The sequence below is a fragment of the Sporothrix schenckii genome (assembly GCF_000961545.1).
Source record: "Sporothrix schenckii 1099-18 chromosome Unknown Cont49, whole genome shotgun sequence".
Lineage (NCBI taxonomy): Eukaryota > Fungi > Ascomycota > Sordariomycetes > Ophiostomatales > Ophiostomataceae > Sporothrix > Sporothrix schenckii.
In genome coordinates this window covers 2,294,879-2,320,884 of record NW_015971150.1, presented here as the reverse complement: position 1 = coordinate 2,320,884, position 26,006 = coordinate 2,294,879, and the positions used below count along the sequence as shown (strand labels likewise).

General features: G+C 53.7%; 7 protein-coding genes across 7 annotated transcripts; 3 read left to right on the top strand and 4 right to left on the bottom strand.

The window, feature by feature from the left end:
* Nucleotides 1-297: 297 nt before the first annotated feature.
* On the top strand, nt 298-3,858 carry SPSK_04857 (uncharacterized protein; the record flags this gene model as incomplete). The annotated part of the gene is made up of 1 exon (XM_016731619.1): nt 298-3,858. One exon carries the CDS (start codon nt 298-300, stop codon nt 3,856-3,858), a length of 3,561 nt encoding a protein of 1,186 aa, XP_016583272.1.
* A 1,394-nt stretch (nt 3,859-5,252) lies between these two features.
* On the bottom strand, nt 5,253-6,551 carry SPSK_05316 (protein phosphatase type 1 complex subunit hex2; the record flags this gene model as incomplete). Its single annotated transcript, XM_016732065.1, has 1 exon — nt 5,253-6,551. One exon carries the CDS (start codon nt 6,549-6,551, stop codon nt 5,253-5,255), a length of 1,299 nt encoding a protein of 432 aa, XP_016583271.1.
* A 15-nt stretch (nt 6,552-6,566) lies between these two features.
* On the bottom strand, nt 6,567-7,412 carry SPSK_05507 (uncharacterized protein; the record flags this gene model as incomplete). Its single annotated transcript, XM_016732252.1, has 1 exon — nt 6,567-7,412. The coding sequence occupies one exon, from the start codon at nt 7,410-7,412 to the stop codon at nt 6,567-6,569; it is 846 nt and encodes a 281-aa protein (XP_016583270.1).
* Nucleotides 7,413-7,944: 532 nt separating this feature from the next.
* Nucleotides 7,945-8,415, top strand: SPSK_05640 (uncharacterized protein; the record flags this gene model as incomplete). Its single annotated transcript, XM_016732382.1, has 1 exon — nt 7,945-8,415. The coding sequence occupies one exon, from the start codon at nt 7,945-7,947 to the stop codon at nt 8,413-8,415; it is 471 nt and encodes a 156-aa protein (XP_016583269.1).
* Nucleotides 8,416-17,826: 9,411 nt separating this feature from the next.
* SPSK_05175 (tRNA (guanine-N(1)-)-methyltransferase) lies at nt 17,827-19,506 on the bottom strand (the record flags this gene model as incomplete). Its single annotated transcript, XM_016731925.1, has 1 exon — nt 17,827-19,506. One exon carries the CDS (start codon nt 19,504-19,506, stop codon nt 17,827-17,829), a length of 1,680 nt encoding a protein of 559 aa, XP_016583268.1.
* A 569-nt stretch (nt 19,507-20,075) lies between these two features.
* Nucleotides 20,076-21,533, bottom strand: SPSK_05260 (di-cis-decaprenylcistransferase; the record flags this gene model as incomplete). The annotated part of the gene is made up of 3 exons (XM_016732010.1): nt 20,076-20,572; nt 20,637-21,117; nt 21,438-21,533. 3 exons carry the CDS (start codon nt 21,531-21,533, stop codon nt 20,076-20,078), a joined length of 1,074 nt encoding a protein of 357 aa, XP_016583267.1.
* Nucleotides 21,534-22,344: 811 nt separating this feature from the next.
* SPSK_04940 (exocyst subunit SEC10) lies at nt 22,345-25,098 on the top strand (the record flags this gene model as incomplete). Its single annotated transcript, XM_016731699.1, has 2 exons — nt 22,345-22,546; nt 22,649-25,098. The coding sequence occupies 2 exons, from the start codon at nt 22,345-22,347 to the stop codon at nt 25,096-25,098; spliced, it is 2,652 nt and encodes an 883-aa protein (XP_016583266.1).
* Between the last annotated feature and the right edge of the window lie 908 nt (nt 25,099-26,006).

The window sequence follows — 26,006 nt, the reverse complement described above, 5'->3', positions numbered from 1 at the left end:
TGGCAACATACGAGGTTTTTGACATTGCATGCCCATTCGCACCTCGCCGTGTCCCAGAATGAAGCCCTATGCCGGAAGAGGCACATTGCGTGTGTTTGCCTGCCAAAACTGTGTTGCTCGGGCGGCATCGTCAACACAAGCGTCAATATCGCGATCATGGTCTAGCCACGAGCGGCAATGTGCAACGAGGGTATGACAGAGCTTCTGTCCGTGAAATTATTTCCGGGTCATATTCTAACGCTTTAACAGGACTTTTCCTCAGCACGCTGTCTCCGTTCCCGCGTGGACGAAAACGAAATGGTCGCCTCCAAGAAATCCTCAGATGCCACGAGGATGGCGTGGATGGCCCAGACGTCTGACTCTGAAGTGACGCGGGGGACCCGTGGCGTGCCGTCGATTCGCGAGCAGCTCCGAGACTTTGTTGCCTTAGAGCTGGCAACTGCCCGGCCGATACCGCGTGATGCAGCCCGTTTGGGTACCACGGAAAACTCGCTGACTCGTGTCGAGAGCCACACTCTAGCTGAGATCAAGACTGGCGAGACGAGCCTCGATGTCACAGACGACACCGACCAGGTTCTTCCCTGGGGAAGTGTTGGAGGGGACCCAGACGACGCACCGTCGCTGCTTGCACGCCCGTATGGTGTCGTAGCGCCTCGCGCCGGCGACTTGATCGAGATCCGCACGGACTCATGGCGAGTGCAGCTGCTGGCTGTATGTCTAGGCAACTTCCGCGGCGTCGACCACTTTTACACAAATACGGGAAAGTGGTTTGTGAGCTCGGGCGTGCGCAGTTTGTTTGCTGTAACACGATTCGCAACCCCAGACGACCTGGCACCTCTCATTGCAGCGCTGCCGTCGGAGGCCCTGCAAGAGACGACGACTGATTCCAGCGGCGCGGGGGGGAAGGACGCTGCGGCTCTTGACTCGAAACTCAATATGTTGCAAGACCTTAAGCTGGGACCCTCTCGCGAAGCAGGTGCTGGATTGCTCAAGAAGATGGCCGATTTCGCAGAGCAGGCTACCGGCATCCACATGGCTCATGCCGGTGTACTTGACAACGCCTTTGACGTCCTTCAACTGTCAGAACAGGACTCTGGTAAATCCTCTGGAAAAGTTTCTGGAAACACGTCAGACTCGGCTCCACAGCATCGCAAGACATACATGACACTCGACCAGCTTGCGTCAGTCTTGCTGCGGCGCCAGGGTTACAAACACCTAGGTCCCCGTGGACAGCACAACAACCACCGGCACCATTTTCCCATTCGAAATTTGAGGGGCCGTGGCAGCGGCGCTGAGGGTATGGATGAATTTACGGCGCCCGCCATGTACGCTGTCTACCGTTCAATTGTCTCCAATGACCTTGCCTTCCGCCCGTTGACAACCACCCTCGGAAACGCCAGCGAGACAGACGATGCCTTGTCGCCGGGCGCCGTTGATACTGGTGAGAAGCGGCACAGCCACAGTCGTTCTTGCTTGTTTGCAATTGCGCCTCGCGAGGACATTGATATCATCCATGGTGTGGATCGAATCGTTCGCAGTTTCTACGAAGACCCCGACCGTGTCAGCTCAGGTGGTCAGCTCAGCGATAAGGCCTTGGCCAAGAAAACGCTAGGCAGTTTCATTCTAAAAGCACGCAGAAGCATTGACCGGAGCCGGAAGACCCGCGACTGGTCGCCTTATGGCATGCTTGGCACCGCAGAGCGAAATCCGAAACATAATGTTCACTCCAACTTTGAGCAGTGGAGTCCTTCAGACGTTGCGATTCTTCAATTTATGCACCTTTGGGCGAGCTCGCAGCGGTTCTCGCCGTCGTCGCGGCTGCATGGCACCGGGTCGGCCATCCTCCGCGCCCTTGATCGGTATACTGAGTGCCAATTCCTTGTTATGTCCACCGGATGGACGTTCCTTCAAGAAGTCGGCTGGGTAACTCCGTGGGACCTCCCTGCTCGCTATAAACTGGGTCTGCCGGATATCCCGCCTCTCCGTACAGGCGGACTAGAACGGTCACTGGAGCAGCTGCCATCGCCGTCCGTCGACTTCTCAGCCACTGATTCTGCTTCTACCGCATCCCCTTTGTCTGAAGACATATTCGAGGGTAAACGCCGGGACTGGGGTGATCTGACTGCTTTTTGTATTGATGCCCCAGAGGCTGCCGATATTGACGACGGTGTTGCGCTTGAGCGCATCGCAAATTGCCCGGATGAGTTCTGGATCCATGCACATGTTGCCGACCCGGGCTCGCGCATTCGCCCGGGCAGTGCTCTCGCCGAGCAGGCCGCACGGATGCCCCAGACAGCCTACTTGCCAGGCCACCATGAGTGCATGTTCCCTGACGACGTTGTGCGCAAGCAGTTTTCTCTGGGCCCTGGCCAGCCCTGTCTGACGTTCAGTGCGAGGGTCAATCGGCAAGGCGATGTGCTAACGTCTAAGATCACACCTGGTCGTCTCGGCCGCGTCATTTTTATTGCGCCGAGCCAAGTTTCTTCCGTTGTCGCCAATGCCGAACAGCGAGCCATCCGTGACAATAACATTGATGCCCTGGCTGAGCCTTCGGCACTTGAGCTGCCGTGGACAACAACCTCCTTTTCAGTTGGCACGCCTTCAGCCACAACCAAAGTTGATCCCTCTTCCCCTGCCGCACGCACGATGACCACAGCAGACAAACTCACGCCAGACCAGAAAGAGGATCTCGAAACGCTTTCGACACTAGCAACCGCACTCCGTGCCGTGCGCCTCGCCCATGGCGCCATGCCGCTGTACTGGCCACGTCCTTCTGTTGACGTGTCACTGGACAACACCAACGTGGTCGTTGTAGATGCTGCCGCACAATCCGGCCCGCCAAAGGCTGCGGATATGATCTCTTCGACAAGCAGCAAACACAGCATACCCGCATCCTTACTGCAAACCTCCGGCGACCCGTATATTCGCATCTGGTACGAAGGTGCCGATGCGGTCTCTGCCGCAGCAGCCGCGTCTTCTGCTGCCGGCAGCCGTCTCGTGGAGAGCATTATGCGCTTGGCGGGTGAGGTGGCCGCCAACTGGTGCCACGAACGCAACATTGCAGTACCCTTCCGTGGCCAACCCGACGCGGTGCGCCACCTCGACCGACTGCGGGAGCTGACGCGGGACGAAATATACCCTGCCCTAGTCTCCGGCAAGCGGCCCGAGGATGCCTCGCTGCGCGAACTTCGGCGGCTGCTGGGAGCCGACGACATGACGGCTGTGCCCGTGCCTCATGTCACTATGGGTGTGGCGCGGTACACCAAGGCGACAAGCCCGCTGCGCCGGTATTCCGACCTTTTAGTTCATTGGCAAGTTGAAGGCGCGCTCTTGGCCGAGATGAAGGACAGCGAGAGCAACGCCACGCCATTGAAGGCCTCGCCTCCAGCAGGGCCGCCCTTTACAAGGACGGAGATGGAACAGGATATCTTGCCGCTACTTCGAGTGCGTGAACGCGCCCTTCGGTCGCTTGATAACCAAGCTGGGCGTGACCAGTGGATCCTGCAAGCAATGGTGAGGGCGTGGCTCGGCGAAGAGGCCCGCATAACCAGCCGAGCCGATAAGGACAGCGAGGCGACCGAGACAACTACATCGACACCTTTTGCAAATCTCCACTTGACCGTCTCGCGCATCGACAGGCGCCGTGGTCTTGTCTCGGGCCGGCTTGACTGGTTCGAGCAGACTGCGGTGATGGATGTGCTCAGCCTCAACGCCACTGGCCCAGATAGGGACAACGACGGTATGCAGCGGTTGACCCTCGAAGACATCCAGCCTGGCCAGGTGTACCCTGTGGCTTTGTCCCACGTCGATGTCCACGGAAACATGGTACTCGTTCGCCGGTTGGGAGATGCTTTATAGAGGTCGGCGTCTGGGATATGACATGGTTCCATGTTGTCGTTTCTCAAATTAGTATCTTGTGTATAACTATGAAAAGAGAACCACTTTATCTCTTTTTTTTTTTTTGCATAGAAAGGCTTTTGGATTTGTATGTCACGAATTAGATTTAGATACCACCCCACAAAGACGTCTAAATTTGAATGATGATGATTATTGCGTGGAATATATTGTATCCAAGAATAGTTTCGCATTGTAATCTATACAAGTGTTTTTATTCCATAAAAATAGTAAAATGTATATTTTTAATATCATAAAAATCAACGCCAAAAAGATGGTGGAACAAATGCCATTTATGTTATAACGTTCCCTTGCGATTACGTAAACGCATTTCCGTAACCTTTTTTGTTTTTCCCGGTTTGCAGCTCGCGCCTGTCCGATCCAAATATGTCCCTTAATCCCGTGGCCCCTGAATTCCCGCGAAAGCCCTGACAATAAAACAGAATAAGTGCGGAACGTGAAAGCAATGTGATGAATGATTGCATCCCTCACCAGCCGCGATGAAGACAAAAATCAAAATACGCATGCCTTTTGAGACAAGATGAACCGCAAACCGAAATACCGACACAACCGCACCCACAATATGTTGTGTTACCGACAAGTTGTTTGTGGCGACGACAAACGACAAGTTAACGCGGAAAAAAAAATCATGATATGCCCTCTCCCTCCCCAAGTATTCGGTGTGCTGTTTTGTGTCGACCCTTTCGACAAAAAAAAATTTCAGGTTTTTTTTTCAACTGCGAAAGTTGGCAACTCCCAGGAAGGCAAAGTACAGAATAAATTAGCAAAACGCAAAACAATAAATGAAACTGAACGCCGGTTGAAAATGCCATTTCGCCATAGAAAAGATGTAATCGATCGTCGAACAGCTTCGAGATCATGACGTGAAAGGGAAACCAAGAAATTTCCCGTGGTTTGCGAAGTAGGTCGTGAGATGGTGAGTTGGGGAGGCAAGGTATTAAAGCTGGCGTGCGGCCGTAATGCGAGATGATGATCTGGGGTATATTTAGGTTGGTATGAATCGGCGCCAATATGGTGTGCCGATTTGATGGCGTGTTGTCCTCCGCCGGCTCTCCGATTTTTAAAATGTGTGCTGCCTCGTTGCTATACTATTGTACAAACAAAGAGACAAAACCAACAAGGATACGATCCGTGCGCGAATTCCCAAAGAAGGCAAAATAGCGATGCCATCACTGAGGGCGATGATGACGTTGGAGAGATGACAAGGTCCTAGAGCTTCCTCCTATTCATCAAAGCAAACAAACAGATCAGCAAAGCCCAAAGGCGACAAATTAAAAGGACACCGCCCTAGAGTACCCCGAGAAAGCCCGCCGCGGGGTAAATATGCGACAAGCTGTTCATGGTCTCCAGCCGACGTTCCAAATAACGTGGATAATGTCGCGGGCTGTGTTGACCGTATCAATGACTCGACCAACCAGCCCACCATTACCGCCTTCTGCTGGCTCACCTTCGTCGTAGGGCATGAACATGCCCGAGGATGTTCTACGCATCCCGGTAGGTTCTGCGGAAAGGCTGCTGGTCGAAGTTGTTCGCTTAAGCCCACCGCCGCCACTACTGCTGCTGCTGCTGCTGCCAATGTTGTCAAACATGGATGAAGCGTGCAAGGCACTGTCGATTGAATTGCCGCCGAGTCTCGAGGTCGATCCTGACAACTTTAGGCCGCCAGCACGCAGGATTGGGCCGCTCATGGCCATACCGAAATTGTCGTCATCGCTGTTGCTATCATTGTCGTCATCGTCATCGTCGTCATCCTTGGGTTGTTGGACAACGTGTCCGTCACTATCTTCGTCGTCTTCGTCATCGTCATCATCCGCACCAAAAAAAAGTTTGCCGGATGCTTTTGACGGACGCAGCGTTTCCTGGGACGAAGAGGGTGACAGAACAGGGCTGCGATAACTGTGTTTCATCGCGGACCCGGTCGATCCGGCACCCGGTAGATCTTCCGTGTCCTCGCGATACTTGAGCGTGGTCGACGGGAGCATGGCGATGGTTTTGCTCTCATTGTGGTGGTTCATGTAGCTGTGGCGCCGACGTGGCTGCATACGGTGCTTTGATGTTGTGCGCTTCATCATGATGGCGCCGTCATCCGAGTCGCTGTCGTAATTGGGACGAGCAATAAAGCTATCGGCATCATCGTCTTCTCCCTTGGCTTCAACGGCTATGCACTGCTCGACTTGCTCGTTGAAATGGATGTGTCTTCGTTCTGAGGTCGGCGAGACAATTCCCGAGGAAGAGGTAGACGGCAGCATGCTAGGCGGGCCCGTGCTATACTGGCGAGAAGAAAAGGGAAAAGTGACGTAGTCCGTTGTAGCACGCTCGAGTCGCGGGCGAGACATCCTCCGTGCACCCGAGTCCTTCTGCTGAGCCTGGACGGCTGCTGCAGCTTGCTTGATCAAAGACGAGGCAGACAGCGATCGCTGAAGCATGATCTCTGACATACTCCTCTTCTTCAGGATGGGCTTCTTGTTGTTCGCCAGGAACGAGTTTGACTTGGTCAGTTCGACACTATCTGCTACTTGACCAGGAGGCACGGCAGCGTGGCCTGTTTGTAATGGGCCATACAGCCACGTCACATCACAGTCCTTGAGCCTTGGTTGTGTTAGAACGAAACAAATGCGCAGATATGATCCGTTCATGGTCAGGGGTTAAGCTTACCAGTTGAGCGTTTCAGGAGAAACGGTCTTCAGCTTGTTCTTGGACTTTATCCATGTTCTCCATGAAGCGTTCTCTAGCCGTGCCGAGTTGCTGTAGTCGCCTCTGCGCGAGACGATATACTTCCACGACTCCCAAATGTCTTCCTCCTTCCAGTTATGTGAAAGGTAGTCGACATGGCGAGACGGCATCGCGCGAACGGCCGTGTCGTCCCCGGCCACATGCTCAAACAGATCGAACTGGTCGGACGAGTTCGTTCTTGACGGGCCTGTGGACGAGACGGTTGTGTTGTCGTTCGGCGATGCGGCATACACCTCGCCAATACCGCTGGGACTTGGTGAATCAAAATCTTTGGTCGGGTTGAAGTAGCTCACTCCATCGTAATGTGGATAGTCGATGGCCACGTCGGCATCTGTGCCGTCGTCAGTTCCGTTTGGTGATGAGCCGTAGCCCGGGCGGCCAAGGCGTTGTGGCAAGCGCATAGCTGGCACGAGGAGCTTGGATGGTGATGACGAAGCGATAGCAGCATCGCCAGTAGGAGAGGCGCGGGGAGACGACGTGCTCGAGGAATTTGACGAATCGGAGAAAACGGGTATCTGTTGATATGGTTCGGGCGAGGATTGGCGTGCCTGTGATTGAGACTGTGGGGGTTGTGATATGTGCTGTGTTTGTTGAGACTGCTGCTGCTGCTGGCGTTGCTGCTGCTGGTAGACGTCGCTGATCCTGGAGGCGGACGCCGACTGTCGAAACCCAGTCTGTTTTGTAGAGAACTTGGGCTGTGAGTGTGAGCGCCGCATCCCAGGCGCAAAGTGAGCGGCCTCGTCAGATGTGATGACGACGGCCATAGCGAAAACAAGAGGTTGATCGAAAAGGCAAGCAGGTTCGTCTCGTTGATCGCAATATCTTATCCCTCTCCCGTCAAATCCTCAACTCCGACGAGTTGTCAACTTCCGGATCTCTGTCATAGGCAGCGTAGTTAAGGAGAAATAGGTCTTGTAAATGGGCAAAGTTAGAGACTGCCGCTTTCGACAGGAAGGGCGATTGTAGGCGACACGAAAACGAGAGGAGAGCAGGCCGAAGCGGTCGGGTGTTTGACTGGTTCGTTGCACCCAGAGAAGAGGAGGCCGATAACCGAGAGCACCAGACGAGGCAGCGGATTGAGTGAGTTTGAGAGACAAAAACCAAGAACGATTTTTGCCACAAAAAAAATCACGATTGCAGAACGACGTTGGGTTGTTGTGCTTGCGTGTCTTTCCTCAGAAAGCTAGAATGAATCGTTTCCCGGGGTCAGATGTAATATTAGATGATTATAGTAGTAGTAGTATGTCGTGGTAGTAGAGATATATGTTGTTGTAGGCGCGATAAAAGCGAGTGAAGATGGAGGTCGAGAGCAAGCGAGCGAATACAAGGCTGCAAAAAGAAGGAGGAAGGCTGTTCTGTTATATTGAGTCAGATTTAAAGGCGTGCCAGGACAGGCGAAGGTCGATATCGAAGATATGGCAAGATAACGACGCAGAGCGGGACGAAGAAGAAGGGGAAAGCGAGATGTGGGAGTTGGAGAGCAAGATGCAAGAACGGGAGCCAGAAGGGAAACGAAGAGAGAGCTGGTCCTCTGTCTACTCGAAAAAGAGGTATGCAAATGCAGTGTGCATGGCGTGGGAGAGAAAAAAGGAGCCGGAGGGTAGCTGCATGAGAAAGCGAAGAACTGAAAAGGCGGTGGCCTTTGCTATCGTCGCTGTGCCGAAAGTCTCGCGCTTCAGTCTTGTTGTGGCAGAGAGAGCAAGGAGGGCACAGGAAGAGAGTGTGAGTTCGAGAAGAACGGATGAATGTACCGGCTCATCGGACTGAGGTGTGAGTGGTGAAGGAGGGTGTGTGGGAAAAAGGATGGTAGCAAGGGCGTGCGGGAGGACGCAGGCTTGGGTGTGATTCCTGAGTGCTAGGAGCGAGAATGGTATGTGGGAGGGATTGCCAATCGTGACTGTCGCTCTCTGCAGCCAGGAATGAGAATGGGCTAGGGTGTCTGGGTAAGGGAAGGGGGTGCACATACAAGACAGTATTAATGAGGCGGCGTTTTGTCGTGGGTATGTCGAGAGAGCGAGAGAAGAAAGCAACAAGCGAAAAAAGGCGAAAGCGTGAAGTCAATAAAGGCGAATGGAAAAATGAGAAACGAAAAGAAATAAAAGGTTAATAAAGAAAAAAGGTTCGAAAAGCCCACAACTCCACTTCCGGCCAGACCACCACACCCTGCAGGCTGTTGCGTGCAAGGAGTCTCTGTTTTTACACCAAGAGTCGTAGCAAGTGTTCTGGCCCAGCTAATATAGTCGGGGAGGCGAGCACGCGGCCGCGTGGGTTGTGTAGGGTGAAGTATTCCGTTACGATGGATCAAAGGAGGCAATTTAGGGACAAAGACCGTCGGTCTAGGTCGGTGACAAGGGTGTATCAATTCCGTCCTCGGTCTGCCACTGCCGAGAGAACTGCGTAAAGGGGAGAGGCCATCCAGTCGTGCCAGTGTCGAGAAACATGCGGAAAAGACAAGAATTGCGATGACGTTTTCGAAAGCAAGTCGAGATCGATCATCGAGGTGGCTCGACAAATGTACAGCGCTTCGTCCAAGTCTTCCCCCAAGACAAGAAAAGACGAACGGAAAAGAACGAAACGCCGAGAAGCGCAACCGATTGGGAAATACACAACAATAGGCGGGCTGCATAGGTTGCAAGGGGGATGCACGGCAGTGAAGGGGGGGGGCAGATGGGGAGAAAGGATGTGTGGAGATGCTGTCTGGGAGGAGGTGGGGAGGCGAAATGGGTGGAAAATAGCGAAAAGAAGCGAACGAGAAGGAAGGAAGGAAGCATGGAGAAAAAAATCAACAATGTCTTACAGGGTGTTTTCTTGGGGGAAACGCAAGGAACGAAGGGGGTTTCTGTACGGGTGGTACGCTGTTCGTAAAAAAAGAGGGGAAATGGAAGGAAGGAGGGCCTGGGCGCTGGACCTGCGAATGGCGACCACGAGTAGCCTACTCCATTCAAATATGCAGGTGACCACTGTCTGGGTGCGGCAGGAGCATGCAGGCAAGGTCAGATAATAGTACCTTTTTGTCTTTGCACCTTCCCTCTTCCACCCCCTGCTCCAGTGGCCGCAGGGGCTACGCTGATTGGCTGACGATTTAACGATGAGATGCACAAGGTGAATGTCGATTTGCTGGCTCGAAAGAGCCAACGGCAAACGACTAAATAAACACAGGAGATGGGAGAAGAAATTCTAGTACGTGCAACGTGTAAATGGACACCATGGAGACTGGCCATACTACGCTCCGTGAGGGTGTTATTGTTATGGCCCATTGTATTGTGCTCTGGAGGCCTTTCTTGCAATGGCCTTTCAGACTGTGAGAGAGGGGAAGGCGCAATCGATGCCCCTTACTGCGCAAGGAAAGCACGACAATCAGTAAATACAGAGAATAAATACGGCAGGAGGAGGTGAAAGGGGCGGGAGGCGAAAATGAGGGGGAAGCAGCGACAATCCAGTGAACGGCAGGAGGCATTGTTAAAAAGCCATTAAAAAGGCAACTTTTGAAGTCTTTGTCGAGACACATGACCTGAACATACGGAGAAAAACTGCAACGACAATGGAGCACGGACCAGGCGTAAGCGTTGTTTGGGACGGGGCCTCAGGTCGTTTATGCCGAGCGCGGCGAAAATCAGTGAACGGCTGCCAAAGCGCCGTTTCCAGCGGCAGTTGCCTTGTTCCAGCGCTACAAATATCCAGTAAGTGAAACTCAGGTCAGTCGCACACCCGATGCTGACGCCTTTGACATCTGCAAATAGTCGAAAAAGGAGCAAAACATACAAAGTAGAAAGAGAAGGGGGCATAGGCATGGCGAAAATGGGAAAGGCCATCAAGAAGAAAATTTCGTTGGGGGAGTGGAGGGGAGGCAAACTGGCGGGCATTAGCGCATCTCGCTTTTTCCTCTCCATGCATCAAAGCGAAAAAGAAGCGACCTGGACGACCTGCATCGCTTGCGAGGGCAGTGGCTGCCCTGTCAATTCCTCTTGCCCAAGCCTGTTGCATACACAGTATCCCACATTGGGTCTTGGCCCCAAGGACCTGCTCCCTCTCACGGTGGTCTGAGGAGGAAGTCAAGAGCTGGCCTCTCTTTCGTAATACGATGTACTTTGCGCGCCGTCACTGCCGAGGCCCCGTGAGTTGGCTCGGCGGTGGCGACGAGGTCTGTATCGAGCTTATGACTCTGCTTCAATTTTGTGTGTATTCAGAATATAGATATGAAACCAGTCGATTGTGGGATGCGGAGAACCTTTCCTTGTTTTCATACGCGGAGCGACTCGTTCGGAGTACGATGTACATGTAGAGGTGGGCTTTGGATCATCATCAAATCGAGAATGGCAGCAATGTGAACCAGTTGCATGGATGCTAAGCTGCTACCGGGCTAGTGCACTTCCGGGGAGCCGATTCCACCAGACCGCCTGTAGGTGCCTTGACAAACTAACGAATAAGAGACGAGGAACCAGCAACTCCGCAAAAGTCAATGGGAAAGAACGGAGAATGACAAAAACAAAGTGGGCAAGCGCATTGGAATCTACAAGTTTGGAGAGGTTGGTTGTAATGGCCTGGAACGAAAACCGGTAGGAACTACAAAAGGCGCACTTCCGGCATACTCGGCAGTACACGCAACAAGACAACCGTGGTAATTGAGCGAGACGAGAGACGAGAGACGAAGGCATAATAATCAATACGGCTTTTTTGTCCTGATGCCCCCCTTTACATTCACTGTCACACTTGGGTTGACTGCATTTGGCCTGGCCATTTGAAGTAGCTTAGACAGTGAATCACATTCACACCGGGCGGACCAACAAAGTGCCTAGCCAGGGCCAATGAGCCTGGGAAGAACGACTGGCACGCGAGATACCAATGCCCAGCTAAGATTACAATCCTGCCAACCACTGAACACAGCGCGTTCTTGTGCCTGGGTGGCGAGGGAAGGGAGACAATATAAAGTAAAGAGAGGTGACAGAAAAGGGCAAGGAACATATGAACATAGTGATATAGTATTCGCGCTCACGGGGTAGAGGCAAGCACAAGTCTGAGCCATGTCTTGGTATTACTGGTATCACTTTTGTAAGTCAGCTGTGGGTCTCACGATACGAGTATGGAGAAATGTACAACACAACATACAGGGTATGACGTACAACGTACTTGAATCAGACTGCCTCCAGAGTATTTCGAATCCATGTAGTACTTATCGTGGCCGGTAATTACCCCATAATACCCCATACTTCCTGGGTTATACCTGCCGTATCCTGATTTGCATGACAGCATGGTTGCTTTGAGACAAAACAGTAGACAGTTGCGGACAGCTAGGACGGTGTGCGCTGAGAGTGCCGCAAATGGGAATAGAAAAGAAACAAACCCAATATGTCGCCACACATGCCATACCTGACGAATGGACGCTCAAAGCCCTCCAACGAGTGACCGACCACCCACCGGGGGCTGGTCCAAATGCTTCCGCCACGACAGATTGCAGCCAACGGCAGATGTGAGACATGCCGAATGGGCCGATTTGCATTCCAGAGGGCAAAGACACATATGCAGACGGCAAATTACTCCTTACTACAACCGAAACGCCTCGTAACAATACCACAAAGCACCAAAGATGTCCTCGAGCTTCAAGATGTGAGTAGTTGACGAAGAGGGCGATAATGCCAGGACGCTTTCTGCGCGCAAGACATTGCCAGGGAGGGAATAGATCAGGATGCTATGGAGATTACAAAGGGGAGATGCTCAAGGGAGGGAAGGCCGGGATTCTGGGAGATCGGCCACCGTCACAGGGCTGGGGTGCTCTGCGGCTTTGTCACTGTGAAACCCGTCTCGCAGCAATTCTTTGCTTTGTTCCTTGTTCATGTCCTTTCACGAAATATGAAGACAGGCGCGAACGCGATAGGGCGAGCGATGGATCAGCGAGATCTCCCGGAAATGGCACATACCATCAATGGCCATCGACAAAATCCCCAGGTCTCGCGACGGCCATTAGAGCAATGATGACGATGTGATGTGCACTCGGGGACAAAATGTCTTCGTTGTATATCATGAGATCGACAAGCGAGGGACACAAATTCGTTCGCGGCTGGTAACACGAAAGGAAACTCGCTCAGACAGCTCTCGCCTCGGGGGCTCGAAAAGAGCTTGGACAAAGGCATCGAAATCTAAACGATCTACTGCCACAAGCAGTGGTCAAGTGATGTGCAGAGCCTGCGAGCCCGGGCGCCATTGGAGGTTCTTACGAATCGTATCGTCTTACAGATTGCTTTGTTCTGTACTAGACACACCAAGCTCCCACAGTCGTATGCTTGCCCGCTGTTTTGTGATTCAGTTTCCATTTTCCAGGCTCCTCTAGGGTTCCATTGCTGCTGTCTAGGGACCTGGCCCAATCAAATGTCGATCCTGCCCAAAGCCTATTTTGTCGTGCTGGAGAATACGCACTTGCAGAAACAATACCCACCTTGCAGTGAGAACTGGGGTCATAAACATGTACCTGCAAGACCCATCTTCAAAATATTCCGCCGTACGACGTACAGCATACCCACATACAACATACATACGACGTATGATATATATTGTCCAGACATGGTCCTCGGGTTTAGTGCGCAGGCCCAACAGTGAGGAAAAAGTGACAGGTCAGAAGACGCGATTTTGCTTCCCACCCTTCTTCGTTCGACATCGAGCTTGTCGAGTCTGTGCCGCGTAGTGTTGACATCCATTTGCTCCAGCAACGTCGTCACCTAACTGTTTTGCGGACGGTGCTTTCCGCGCAAAGATGGAGTATTTCTAGCCCAACGATTGTTGATAGGAAAATAAAGAACTACCACCCTGGTGCACCCTTCAGTGTGTGAACGGCTGGCCATGTGGACAGCTCCGGCCGGCCCAAATTACTTTGTAGATTGCCTGCCGACACGGCTATCGAAACAATTGCGGCACATAATGAACAAAATTCCGTTGCAGCTGGTCATTTAATAAAAGACGTAAACCGATGCACTTGCAACGTGCTCGCACTTCTCATATTCACTCTTCCTTCACTTCCCTGCCCTTAATTACTGAGCTGTACGAAGGCCCATCACACGGTTGTTGTAACCCCCACTGTCATTTTTTATATCTCGTCATCTGCCCTGGACGGTCCCAAGCCAACTGCAAGCTCCTCCCATTCTGCCCCTCCTCCCCTCTTTCCCGCCTCTGCTCCCCACCCTCCTTCCAATTCGTACCGTCCACCCTCCTTGACTTTGGCTGTTCACCGTCTTTTAAGCTCGTAAGAGAAGGAGAGGGAGGGTGTAGCGGAATGAGGAGAGAAGGACGTATTAGTGGGGGGGGAAGGGGGGGCTTGCCAGCTGGCACTGCTCGGTTCTGGTCACAGGATAGTCTTCAAGCACCCTAACCTTGTTTTTCTTTTTACACCTCGTCGAGCATTGATCTTTATTCGCTGTCTTCATTTCCCCGTGTCATACCTCGTCCTTTTTTACTTTGACTTTTTACAGCAGCATGATCTCTAGATGTCAACAAAATGCCTCGTCGGTTGGCCTTTTTTCTGACCTTCGCCCTCTTCTCCTTCCGAAAATGACCTAGGAGAGCAGCGCCGGTCGTGGCGTTTACAGGCAGGAGTGTTACCTGCTGTGGTGGGGCAGTTTCTTAAGACTATGAGCCTTGGTACTCGTGGGGGTTTGACACTCGCCATGCAAGCACAACAAAAACATCCCTCAGATTGTTGTGTTCCTCGGTGTGTGCGCCTAAGGAGCTCATCGTACCGCAGTTTGTCAGTCCAGTGACTTTGTCTGCACATACTGAGTAGTATTACAACCTCGCAGACGCAATATCAGGAAGTGGGCTGGTGGGGTTGCAATTGCCTATCGCGGCCATTGCTGATCTCCGCTGCCGGCGATGCCCGGCGGCAAGGTAGGAGCGTTCGATGGACATGGCCTGGCATGGCCCCCACAACTTTTCTCAAAGATCTTGTTCTATGCGATGGATTGAGTCGAGGGCACTCGCTGTTCGCCTGCTTACATACGGAGGACAGTCTCATGTATAAACCCCTTGAGAGTTTTGATACGATTGCGGAGTCGTCACAATGTAATTATGACAAGATGCGAGAGATAAGGCCAAAAAAAAAGCTATCAACGCTCGTACTTTATGACTTCAATGCTAGAAAATACATGTGTAGAATAAATTTCTGCTCCCAAAGGTCTTCATCGTCAAAATCGGCCGTCCTGCCGTCCGTGATAGACGTGACAAGACGGGTAAACGAGGCAGAGGAGGCCGAAGAAGTCGTGGAACACGTAAGAGGAATACCTTGCTGCTCTTGTACGATGTACATTCGCATCGTCGCCCTGTTATAAGGCAGGTCCGGCAACGACGCGTACATCATAAACAATGGCCGGCGCCCCTGCTTCGCTTTCCTTGATTAAATGCGGATTTTGCTGCGGCGACACCCCTGGCTGGATTAGGACGGGCAGAGCGCGACGAGGAGAATAAACAAATGGAAAATCGAGACACCGTCCATATCCAGAACCAGGATGTTCGGTCGAAACCTGCACATCGAACAGGGATTCGGAGGCTGGAAGCCGTTCTAGCAAGGGCCTAGACAAGACAGGACTGCGGACGAGGCTCCGTTTTATCTTCGTCTTGTTCCTGTCTCTTTCTCTTGATCTCCCTATGATGCTTGTTCTCTTTTCTCATGAAGACCTCGCTCTTTCCCGGTTGATATTCTCTAGAGCGGTACTCTCAAAGTCTGGATGCGTCTGCAGAAAATGCCCAAGATACCGCCGCCACACTAACAGCGCCTGCATGTATTTCCCCTCTCTCACCCCGGGCAATTGCTCGCCTTTTTTCGCAGGTATTGTGACGGACGTACCACATCCAGGCCGAGTCTTTTTGCTTGTGTGCATATGCGCGGTGGTGTGCGATTGCATGCTGTAACATGCGTCTTGTGTGCTTTTGTTGTCTTTGTGTGCCTGGATGCGTTCACCCTTCCTCCTTCCTGGGGTTCCCTCGATGCCCCCACGCGCTCACACGGCGCCTTCCCTCTCTGTCGCCCAATGGTTGCAGCGCATGGCGCCTTCCCACGTCTTCACTCCTTCTCGTTCTCGGCTATGTCTGCCTTTTGCTCTCGCCCTCTGTGCCGTACTTGCCATTGCTCACCGGCCTCTGTGTCGTTCGCCAGAGCTCTTCGCCGCCCCCTCCATCCCGGCAGCTAATAGAGCCACGCCCCATACAGAATACAAATTTACACACTCCGTACGATGCAACCACCAGTTCCCTGTCTTCCCCTCGCCGGTGAAGCGACGGAGATTCGTGCATGTCGCGGATAATATCCCCCGGGAGGAGCGATAACGATATCATCTCACACAATCGCACTATCACTCTTATCGGACAACGACTGATTCGACGTACATCCTACATATGCATGGCGACGCATGGGAAAACCCATAACATTGCTCTCTCAAGAGCATCGTGTTGTGACGACACCCGTGTTGACTTGCCTTGGGCGACAAGTATCTTCGACAAGTATCTTCGACGAGCCCGTCGCCGAATCTGCTGAGAGGTAACAAACCATCAAGCACAATTTCGGCTCTCTGTCAGCTGCTCGTCTGCGAAGCCGACAACCTCGTGGAGGACAACCATGTAAGTCATATTGACAACGTGCATGTCAGTCGAAGAGTCGTCCCGTTTGACCGAGATGTGAGGGTGCGGTATGCGCTGGCATTGCTTTGTTGTTTCCCTTTTCTGGCTTTTCCTTTTTGTCCTTTTTTTATTCGTGGCGAATATCAGATGTTTTCACAACGGCAGCTTGTGATGCGGAGAACGGATATGCACATGAAATTGGTTGCATGTGCACCCGAATTCCATTCGCAGTGAACACACATGCAGCACAAGAAACGGTTGAACCGATGTACAGCCGATAGATTCCGTCACGAAAAAAGGGAAACCAACACTCCGGCGCGTCTAAAATAGCAACATCTGTGACCGTTGGTCGGCCGTCACTCGAGCTATCAGAGCTCCGGCTACCAACAGCTCGCCCTAGCATCTACGACGGAGCACTATCTTGCTTCTGCCCCCTTCTTTCCCTTTCGACACTTTTTCTTTGATACGTAACCTGTCCTAGTGAACAAGAGCTTGTGCGGATCTGCCGTTCTTTTTCTGGTCGCTATTCGTGGTCCTTACTTTGTTTGTCCCTTTGCTCTGTCGCCCGTGTTGTGCTGGTACGTGACACTTTCGTAACTCATATAAACAAGTCTGTAAACACTATGCAGAAAAGTACAACAGCGTACGTTTCCAGAGTCCGGCTTTGACTCATCCCTTGATCGACATAGCTACACTGGACACTTATCATTGCATTTCACCACGTCCGAACAGTCACTGCTAAATATGAGATTCCTTCGTTACTGGTTTGGGTTAGCCAGCCATCCAAGCTGGGTCATTATTTTAATGGATCTAGCACTCAGACAATGCAAGTGCGTGGTGGCAGACATGTTCAGTTGTGTTTAAGTTGCATCTAGTCCTTGTCGCTTCGGGATATATGATGACTGATATTTTATTGAATTATTGTCTTTTTATTTAATCGCTCAAAGCTTGGTGCGTTTGTGTTGGATTAATGTTGTATAAATACATTGTATGCCTGTGTCGAATAAAACGTTTCTGGTATATTCGCGAGAACTATAAATTTTCGACGTTGCGAACCTGTCTCACAAGTAACGGCCTACCACAAGTTCCTGTCGAACTCCGCACTCCGCCATGTAAACTCGCCTGCAGATCGGGTTGTCACACTGCGACCCCGTCACAATTAAAATCCTGCAGGGAACGTGTGTGAATGAGTGTGAATGAGAGGAGAAGGCCTCGAAGCACTAATTGGCATGGAGCTCTGGGGGTGTAGAGCTTTGGTCGTTTTGTCAAACAAGCGGCTATTTCACCGAACCTGTAGCTGTCCGAGCTGTTGTGGCATCGACAATATGTCGACGACAGTTAGCAAAAAGCCCGTGCAAACTACGTAATTTGGCGTGCCAGAGGAAGCTCAATGAGCCACTCAATGAGCCAATGGCATGTATCACAAAGTCAAACTTACGGCGGAGTATCAGGCTGTCGGCTGAAAGATCCATTGCTTCTGTCGTGCTCCGTACTTCCGATGGAGATCACGAAAATGAACGCCATATAACAAATCCTTAGCATGACAGCGTCCATCGCATCGTCCGGCTTCCTCCGCACCGTCTATTCTGCTTCTGCCGCCGTCTCTGTCCTCGGCGCGAATGCCACGGATGCCGGAAGCCGGAAGCTGGCACAAAACATGGACTTATGAGGTGCCACGGCCCGCACATTGTGCACATAGACCAGGTTCCTTGGGTCGCCCGCCAGCGGGTCATCGTTCTCCATGTCCTTGTACTGCGAGCAGAGCGTCATTGGCACACCGAGCTCTGCCGACACGCGGGCACACACGTCGCCAAAGGGAATGCTCTGATCGTCGTCCTTGGGTGCAAAGCAGTGCGTGTGCACAATGGGTAGTTTGGGATAGACTTTGCCTGCTGGCGCCTCGCCACCCGCGGCCGGGGAAAAGAGGTCCTCGTGGCCAGCATACAGTCCCCGGAAACGAGGCAAGAACGTAACGGCCGAGGCTGGAAGGTTCATGACGAAGTGTGAGATGGTCGGAGGGACAGGAATGTGTTTTCGGGGTGGCGACGGCTGTTTCCTCGCCCTGGGACCGCCTGTTGCAGCCGCAGCATCTTCCTTTGCGGCCTGCGCTGATGTCGGCGCCTGTGCTGGTGCCGGCTTACTGCCTTGCTTCCTCGGGGCCACTGTGTCCGGGACGTCAAGGGCACCCTCATTTGCCTCGGACGACTCACGCACCAGGTCTGCCGACCGGTGGATGAACACCAAACCGTCTTCGTTGAACGGCCGCACGTACGACCCCACCTTGTTGCGCTGGATGGCATTTCCGAGCGCCTCGTAGCTGTCGGGGTTCATATCGTTGGCCCAGACAAAGACACCGCGCTTACCTGCGGGCACCGCAAACGGCCCGATGCCTGCCATCAGGTCCACCACGACCTCACCGGGCTTGAACAGGTACAGCAGTCGCGTGTGCTCCGGCTCCAGCTTGCTGTTCCAGTACACCTTGCTGTAGTCGAAGCGGAACGTGCATGCGTTCTCGCGCACCTCCACATCCATGTCGTCGGGCCCGGCCAGCACCTCGTAGGGGAACGTGCGGAAGACCGACTCTGTGCCGACAAGGTCGATCTTGTTGATAACCGTGCGCAGCTGCGGGTTCTTGTCGAGAAGAACCTCTGCCACAATGTGCTTGTAAGGCTTAAAGCGGTCTCGCAGGTTGAGGTGCGCCACATGACCGGCGGTGTTGAATCCCGTCGGGATGTCGTCGTGAAACTCTTCAGGCAGCACCGACACAAGCACCTCGCGTGACGTCCAGTGGTCGTAGTGTAGCGTCAGTTGATAAGGAATCACGCCAAGCTCGCTCTTCTCAACACCCTGCTTGAGCACGTCGCTCCACGTGTCGGGGGACGACGGCACGATGCCCGGTCGCAGCAGCAAGCACTTCCGCTTGGGGACTGGCTTGGCCGGAGCGGCGGCGTCGGTGGCTTGTTCTGCCGGTGCCTCCGGGACATCAGCCACAGACGCTACGCGCTCGACGCGTAGCAGCTCCTTGCTCGAGTTCAGCGCCTTCTGGTACTTGGAGATGAGGCGGTTGTCGTGTACTTGTGCCGCCGCAATATCAAATGTGCGTGAGAACAGCGCCTTGTTCAGGGTTGCGGACGCCGTCAGCGCCGCTGTCCGCAGGATAGGAGGTCGAAAGATGCTCATCTCTGATCCAGAGCTGGAGTTGTTGCCCACGCCAGCGTCGTCGCTGCTGCTCGGCCGCGGACGCTTCTGGCCGGCTATCATGTGGAGGAGTGATCACCGGCGGACGGAAAAATTGAAGTGGAATGGGCGACCGGTCTCCAAAAAAGCTGCTCTTGGACGATGCAGCACGGGGAGAAAGCAGTAAAAATAAAACAAAAAACAAACAAAAATAAGGCGATAAAATAACGAAATTGCGTCGCTGCCAAATATAAACACAAAGAATTACATGCGCTGTTGCTGACAAGCTGAAGTTTTGAAACTTAAAAGATGAGAGGTGAAAAGTGTGGCGTTACGTCATGAAAATTTCTAAATAAGTGTGGCGCACTAACAATTTACGTGAAGCCCAGTAGCCCGTTGATCCCGTCTCGACTCTCTTTAATTCTCACGCCGATAACACATGATAACACACGCTCTTGGTTCGCTGCAGTAGTTTGCAATGCCATGGGAGGGAAATATAAATAAGACAAATATGGTCGCAATATTAAGGTCGCAATAAAATAGGCCAACGCGGGCGATCAGAGCTGATAAAAGTTGGTGGAGCACTTGCACGTTTTGATCTTCATGGCTTGCGGCAGGTCGGTTTAAGAACGGCCTCAAAACGGTCGTGTTGCTCACCGCCCAACACGGAACTCAGCGCCAGCGTAGCGGTAAAGGCCCGACAGGAACACCTGGTAGCCTACGCTCTGGTTGTCTGGCAGGTGGAAGATCTCGGTCAGGCGGATTTGCCAGGGCGGGTAACCTGAGAGCTCAATATGGGGGCCAAAGAGAAGCAGGAGATCGGGCTCAGCCATGACGCTCTCAGTCAGCTCGGCATCAATCAGGTCGATACTGATGTCGGACGGAGAGATCTTGGATCGCTGGGCCATCTCAGAAAGCGTCCTGGTCAGGTCCACAAGCGAGTCGCGGCCGTCCTCCTCGGACAGCAGTATGACGGTAATGTGTCCGTCGTTTGTCTCTCCATTCTCGCGTGCGTGCGGGGACACCGTCGATTCGATAGAGGGAAGATGCGGCGCCTGTAGCGTCACGGCGGGGTGCACCCGGCCAAAGTAGGTTGTCAAACGGTGCGAGACGGCGCGGTGCGTGTCGGCCAAGTAGCTCTTGAGAATTCCTGTACAATTGTTATTATATTACGCTGCTGCGTCGCCAGGTTTCTCCGGGACATCAAATCTCACCTGTCCGCTCGTAGACGGAGAGCATGGGGATGCCGGCTGAGGCGCACCAGGCTGCGATATCGGATACCTCGTTCACGAGACGCTCCAATTCGGCAAGGCCGTGGCCATTATCCTCGAGCTGCAAGACAACACTCAAGTGCTTGGGAAGTCGCCGCAAGTCCCGCACATCGCGGGCAATGATTTCGGGCGTACGGTGGTGGTATTTGAGGACAGAGTAGATACGGTCGCGGACGCCATGGTAGCCAACCCGGAAGCGGCGGTAAACGGAGAAAATGGCATGGATAATGATGTACACGAGGACGTAGAGCTGGTGGGCGACGAAGCTGCGGACGCTAAAGCGTTCCCGTGTCGTGTCACGGAGGTGGAACTTGTTGGCGCTGGAGTGGCCGGAGTGGCCGGCGTGGCCGGCGTCGCTGTGGCTGCCCGCTTTTTCGGTCTCGGTTCGTGCAGCATTTGATTTGGGTGGTGATGGGAGGTAGGGCTGCAAGACAGAGCTGTGTTAGTCTTGTGTTCTCGATTGTCGTCGCTGACGGAGATGTTTGATGAAGTGACTGGTAGCACCGCGCACGGTCCGGCTGACGAGGACGGCTGGTAAGGCAGACATCAAGTAGAGAAGCCGCCAATCGTCGATTCAAGCAACAGACAAAACGAAAGGCGGAGTCAAGAAAACGGCACGAAGATGCCATCTTGTTCACCTCGTCATTTGTCTGTCTCTAGAACTCGTCTTCTAGACCGGACGTTGGTCGACCATTTGCCAGTGCCTGGGACGTCTTTTGATGAACGGAACGAGAATAAACTTACCTTGACAATCTCGAGCCGCTCCTCGGGTGTCAGTAGTTTGTGGCCAGACCGCGCATCTTTGCGGTAGAGCAGCGTGTCTCGCGATGAGAACGACATTATGTGTGTGAAGGGAGGAATTGCCTGCGGATGCCGGCGGGAAGAGAAAGGTGGGAAAATAGGAAGAAGTATCAAATGGATCGAAGTTGGAAAGAGCACCCGTAGGCAGAGATATAAACAAGTGAAGGAGCGATCACGTTGACCGCGCGACAGGGCAAGTGTCCATCATCTAGTTGTATGTCGTAGTTTCCTGGATTGTAGCTGGTAGCTTTCGCGAAAGGGAAGGTCCAACAGGCCAGGTTTTCGTATTGCCTCGCACCTTCGTAAGATTCGCGCACTTTGGCTTGGTTCAAGCATGTGGTTTGGGGGGGGCCTAGGCTGGGGCGTCCCTTCCCTGTTGCTAACTCGGCGGTCCAATCACAACGCTGTCTTTCCCCCAACAGCGCCCCTCGAGGACACCCACAACTAAGCCACAGTGACTACGACTTATTGCTCCAGCGGTGTTACGACTGCAGCCACGCGCCACGCTAACATCCAGCGCCATCCAGCGGGCAAGCTGTCGATCCGCGATGTTGCTCCCTTCCAAGATGGCCACCAGAGCCGCCCCAACTCAACACCTTTCCTCCACCGTCACTCTGTAGCACCGACGGCACAATCGACATAGGACAAACGATATTGACGACCACAGCATCCAACGCACCACCACATCTGCCGCTTGGATCGGATAGCTGGGCGATGCGAGGCTGCGGCCCATCAGCAACCTCCATTCCCCTCAATTTTGGCCGCCTCCTTTCACCGTTAAACGCAGTATAACAGGCCTTACTCATATTCCCGCCCTCCTCCCGTCGACGCTGTCTGCAACGGAGATACAATGGAGCGTGTTTCGTCGGCCGCTTCAAGGGCCCTCTTTCCCAAAGGGCCCAGCTTCACCCTCGACGACTTCTCTAGTAAGGACTTTATTGTCCGCGATTTTGTCGACACGTTGGCCGAGACGGCCGTACCGTCCAATCGCCGGTCTGGGGCGGCGGCACAGCAGGCATTCGACCCGAAACCGTTGATCCGGACGTTTGAGAGTAAGTTGCGCTACAATGTGCCATCGCAAGCATGCGCTGGGATTGCTGCTGGGTGAAGGTGGGAGTCGCGAGCTAACAGTCTGCCTCTTTCGCTGCTACTAGATGCACTCTCCCAACTCGGTTCCCTGTCCGAAGAGCTCCAGGAAAAAGAGTCAGACATTTTGTCGCAGGTGCGCCGCGCAGAGATCCAACACGACCAGACCCTCGACACCCTCGGCAGCAAGCTCGACCAGTCCATGGCGCAGTTTGAGGCGCTGGACCTGAGCCTGAACAACCCTGGAGAAGCAGAAAATGGGTCGACCGAGCGGGGTAGCCGACAGGGGCCGGACACGGGCGGTGGCAACATTGCCGTGCAGATTGGCGAGAAGCTCGAGGAGCTGGACCGCAAGCGGAGGCGCGCGCTGGACGCCACCTTCCTCGTGCAGTGCTGGACAGAGCTGAGCGAGACGGGGCAGTTGACACCGCTCGAAGATATCCAGCGGCAGGGTGGTGCTGAGAACAAAGTGCGCTGTGCCGTGATTTCAAGGCAGCTGATGCGCATCAGCCAGCGGCTGGACCCGGCATCGTGGGCCGAGACGAAAGGCGGGCGTGGGGCCAACGGCACAAACGGAGTCAATGGCACAAACGGAACGAGCAGTTTGACAAACGGCAGTGGAACGAACGGTGCGGGCAGCGGCAGCGGCGGTGGCCAAACACACAATACACGCGAGGCTCTCGAAAAATTCTCGGAGACATTGGAGCAAGATCTGTTGAAGCAGTTCAACAACAGCTACCGGCGGCAGAACTTTGACGATATGCTAGAGTGCGCCAAGGTGCTGCACGACTTCAACGGCGGCACTAGCGTCATCGCCGCGTTTGTCAACCAGCACCAGTTCTTCATTGACAGGGACCAGCTCCTGACGGACGAGGTCACGACCGACGGCGAGACATGGAACCAGTTGGCCGACCCTGACGCCGACCCACCAGGTGTTGAGCCGAGTCTGCAGTCTTTGATTGACGAAGTCCGCATCATCATGCAGGAGGAGTCGTTTATCATCAAGCGGGCCTTCCCCTACTACGAGACGGTTCTGATCAAGTTCATCCAACGTGTCTTCCAGCAGTCCATCCAGCAGCGCCTGGAAATGGTGCTCGAGAAAGCGAGCACCGTCTCTATGCTTGCTTATCTCCGGTCCCTGCACGCGTCGCGGAGCTACATCGGCGCGCTTGTGGAAGACCTCAAGACCCACGGCCTGACCGAGCACCCAGAGCCCTGCTCCAGCCAGATTGCGCAGACTCTGGACCAGCAGGTCGAGGAGCTGTTTGTCCCGTACTTGGTGGGCAGCTCCTACATTGAAAAGGAGCGGAGGAGCTTGGAGGAGATGTACAACTCGCTGCTCTTCAAGTTTACGCTGTATCACTCGCGGCGACCCAAGGCTACGCGCGCGGGCTTCATGGGCAAGATTGCCCAGCAGGGCACGCAGCTGCTGGCCTCGGCCAAGGACGCCTATATGGAGCGACTGGAGTCGTCCGACCTGACGCCCACCCAGAAGGCCATGATGCTGCGCGTCGCTGGCATCCAGGACACGGACAAGAAGAACGAAATTGAGGTCTCCGACGACGACGGCGTGCTCAGCACAGCCAGCGCCAAGCGCATGATGAAATGGCTGGCCGAGAGCGTGCGCCGGACGTTGGAGCTGGGCAGCGCCGCTGAGACGCCCAAGGACGTCAACGTGCTGCTGGGCCTGCTGATGATGGCCATGGGCCGCGTGTACGTGGAGACGGCACTCGACGCTGCGCTGGACGTGGCGACGTCGCAGGAAAACGTCAAGACGGAGCCCGACCTGAGTTATCTGCCGTCGGTGCGGCCTGCCGTGACAATTACGAGCATCATGGCGCGCTTCATCCAGACGGTGCTTATCCGGCTGGCCGACTCGAACCCAACAGTGCGTCGCAACATGGAGGCGCAGACGCGCGTGGGCATCGACTCCATCGAGAAGAAGACCAACAGCATTCTCAAGACGACGGTGGACGTGGTCGTCAACTCGGTGTCCAAGACGCTGGCCACACAAAAGCGGACCGACTTTCGGCCGCGCGATAACGATTTGGAGAGCCTTGTGGACACGCTGCAGACGCCGACATGCCTCGCCATCTGCACATTCCTCGACAAGGTGGCCTCGCTGGCGACGCAGTCCATCGATGGGCGCAACCTCGACATGTTTAGCAGTGAGCTGGCCATGGCGCTGTTCCGGCTCCTATTTGAGCACTTTAAGAAGTTTGCCGTCAACGCCACGGGCGGCCTGATGGTCACCAAGGACATTGCCAAGTACGTGTCGACTTTGAAAGCCTGGCCGCTCAGCCGCGATGGTGAGGCCACGATCGAGGTCCTCACCGAGGTGGGCTACCTGTTTATCATTGGCCCCGAGGCTCTGCGCGAGCGCTCGCGCAACCTGACCACGGCGGCGGGCACGGGCGTCAGCGGCAAGAAGCTGCAGAAGGCCGACTTCAAGGCATTCGTGCAACGCCGCGAAGACGCCAGCAGCGTGGGTGTACAGAGCGTGCTGGCCGGGCTGTGAGCAGAGAGGCTCGGATCTGACTCACATCCGACGATGAGCACTACGTTTCGGCCAATGGTTGCTTGTTGAAAGCATGTAGGATCGATGCGGACAGTCGGACAAACTGTCGTCAGATGATAGTACAAGACATATGCTTGCGGGTGCCCGGTCTGGTTTCGGCCGCATTATTTTGAGACGATGGATATAAGCCGGCTGGCATAAGACAGAAATGATACCAAGTTCAAGAACATTACCAGTACGCTCGGTTCAAGCACTTTGCTGCGTTAGTTGTCTCGTATCACATTGCGCACCATACCAAAGATGCGTTCCACCAAAGAGGAAGCTGATTTATTTCACGACACTGTTTCCGCTGTAGTTTTAATATTTGTTTTTTACCTATTTCTGTCTTCTATTTTTCTTGCTTCTCACCATCCACTGTTCATTCGTTTTGTCCGAGCAGTTTGTCAGCCGTTGTTCGTCGGTCATCTGTATAATAGACACCGTGGTCTCAGTGGCGACCATCTTGTCCGAGCTTTGTCCGGCAGTGTTGTTTCTTCGCCATGTGACCTCTTGATTTGAGGCTCAATTCAGCGCGGATCAAACAGGTGCACGATTATTGATTGCTGGTTAGAGGCCTGACAGGCGACGTGGCCCACTATAAAGAGTACTTTGTAGCCCTAGTTGGGCCTGGCCAGCCATACTGACCGGGAGGCTCCTGCCTAGTGACGCTTGTTGGGTTGTGTAATGGTGGCTGCAAGTGGGGCATGAGAGACGTGTTGGAGGCTCTTCCTTCCCTGTTGTTCTCTAAATCTTTTAAGTTACCGACAGCAAGTGCTTGCAGGCAAATTCCTTCGTATGCAGGCCAGGCAAGAACGGCAGGCAACGGGCCTTGTTTGGGTGGCAGAATACTCAGCAGGCGGAAAGTACGG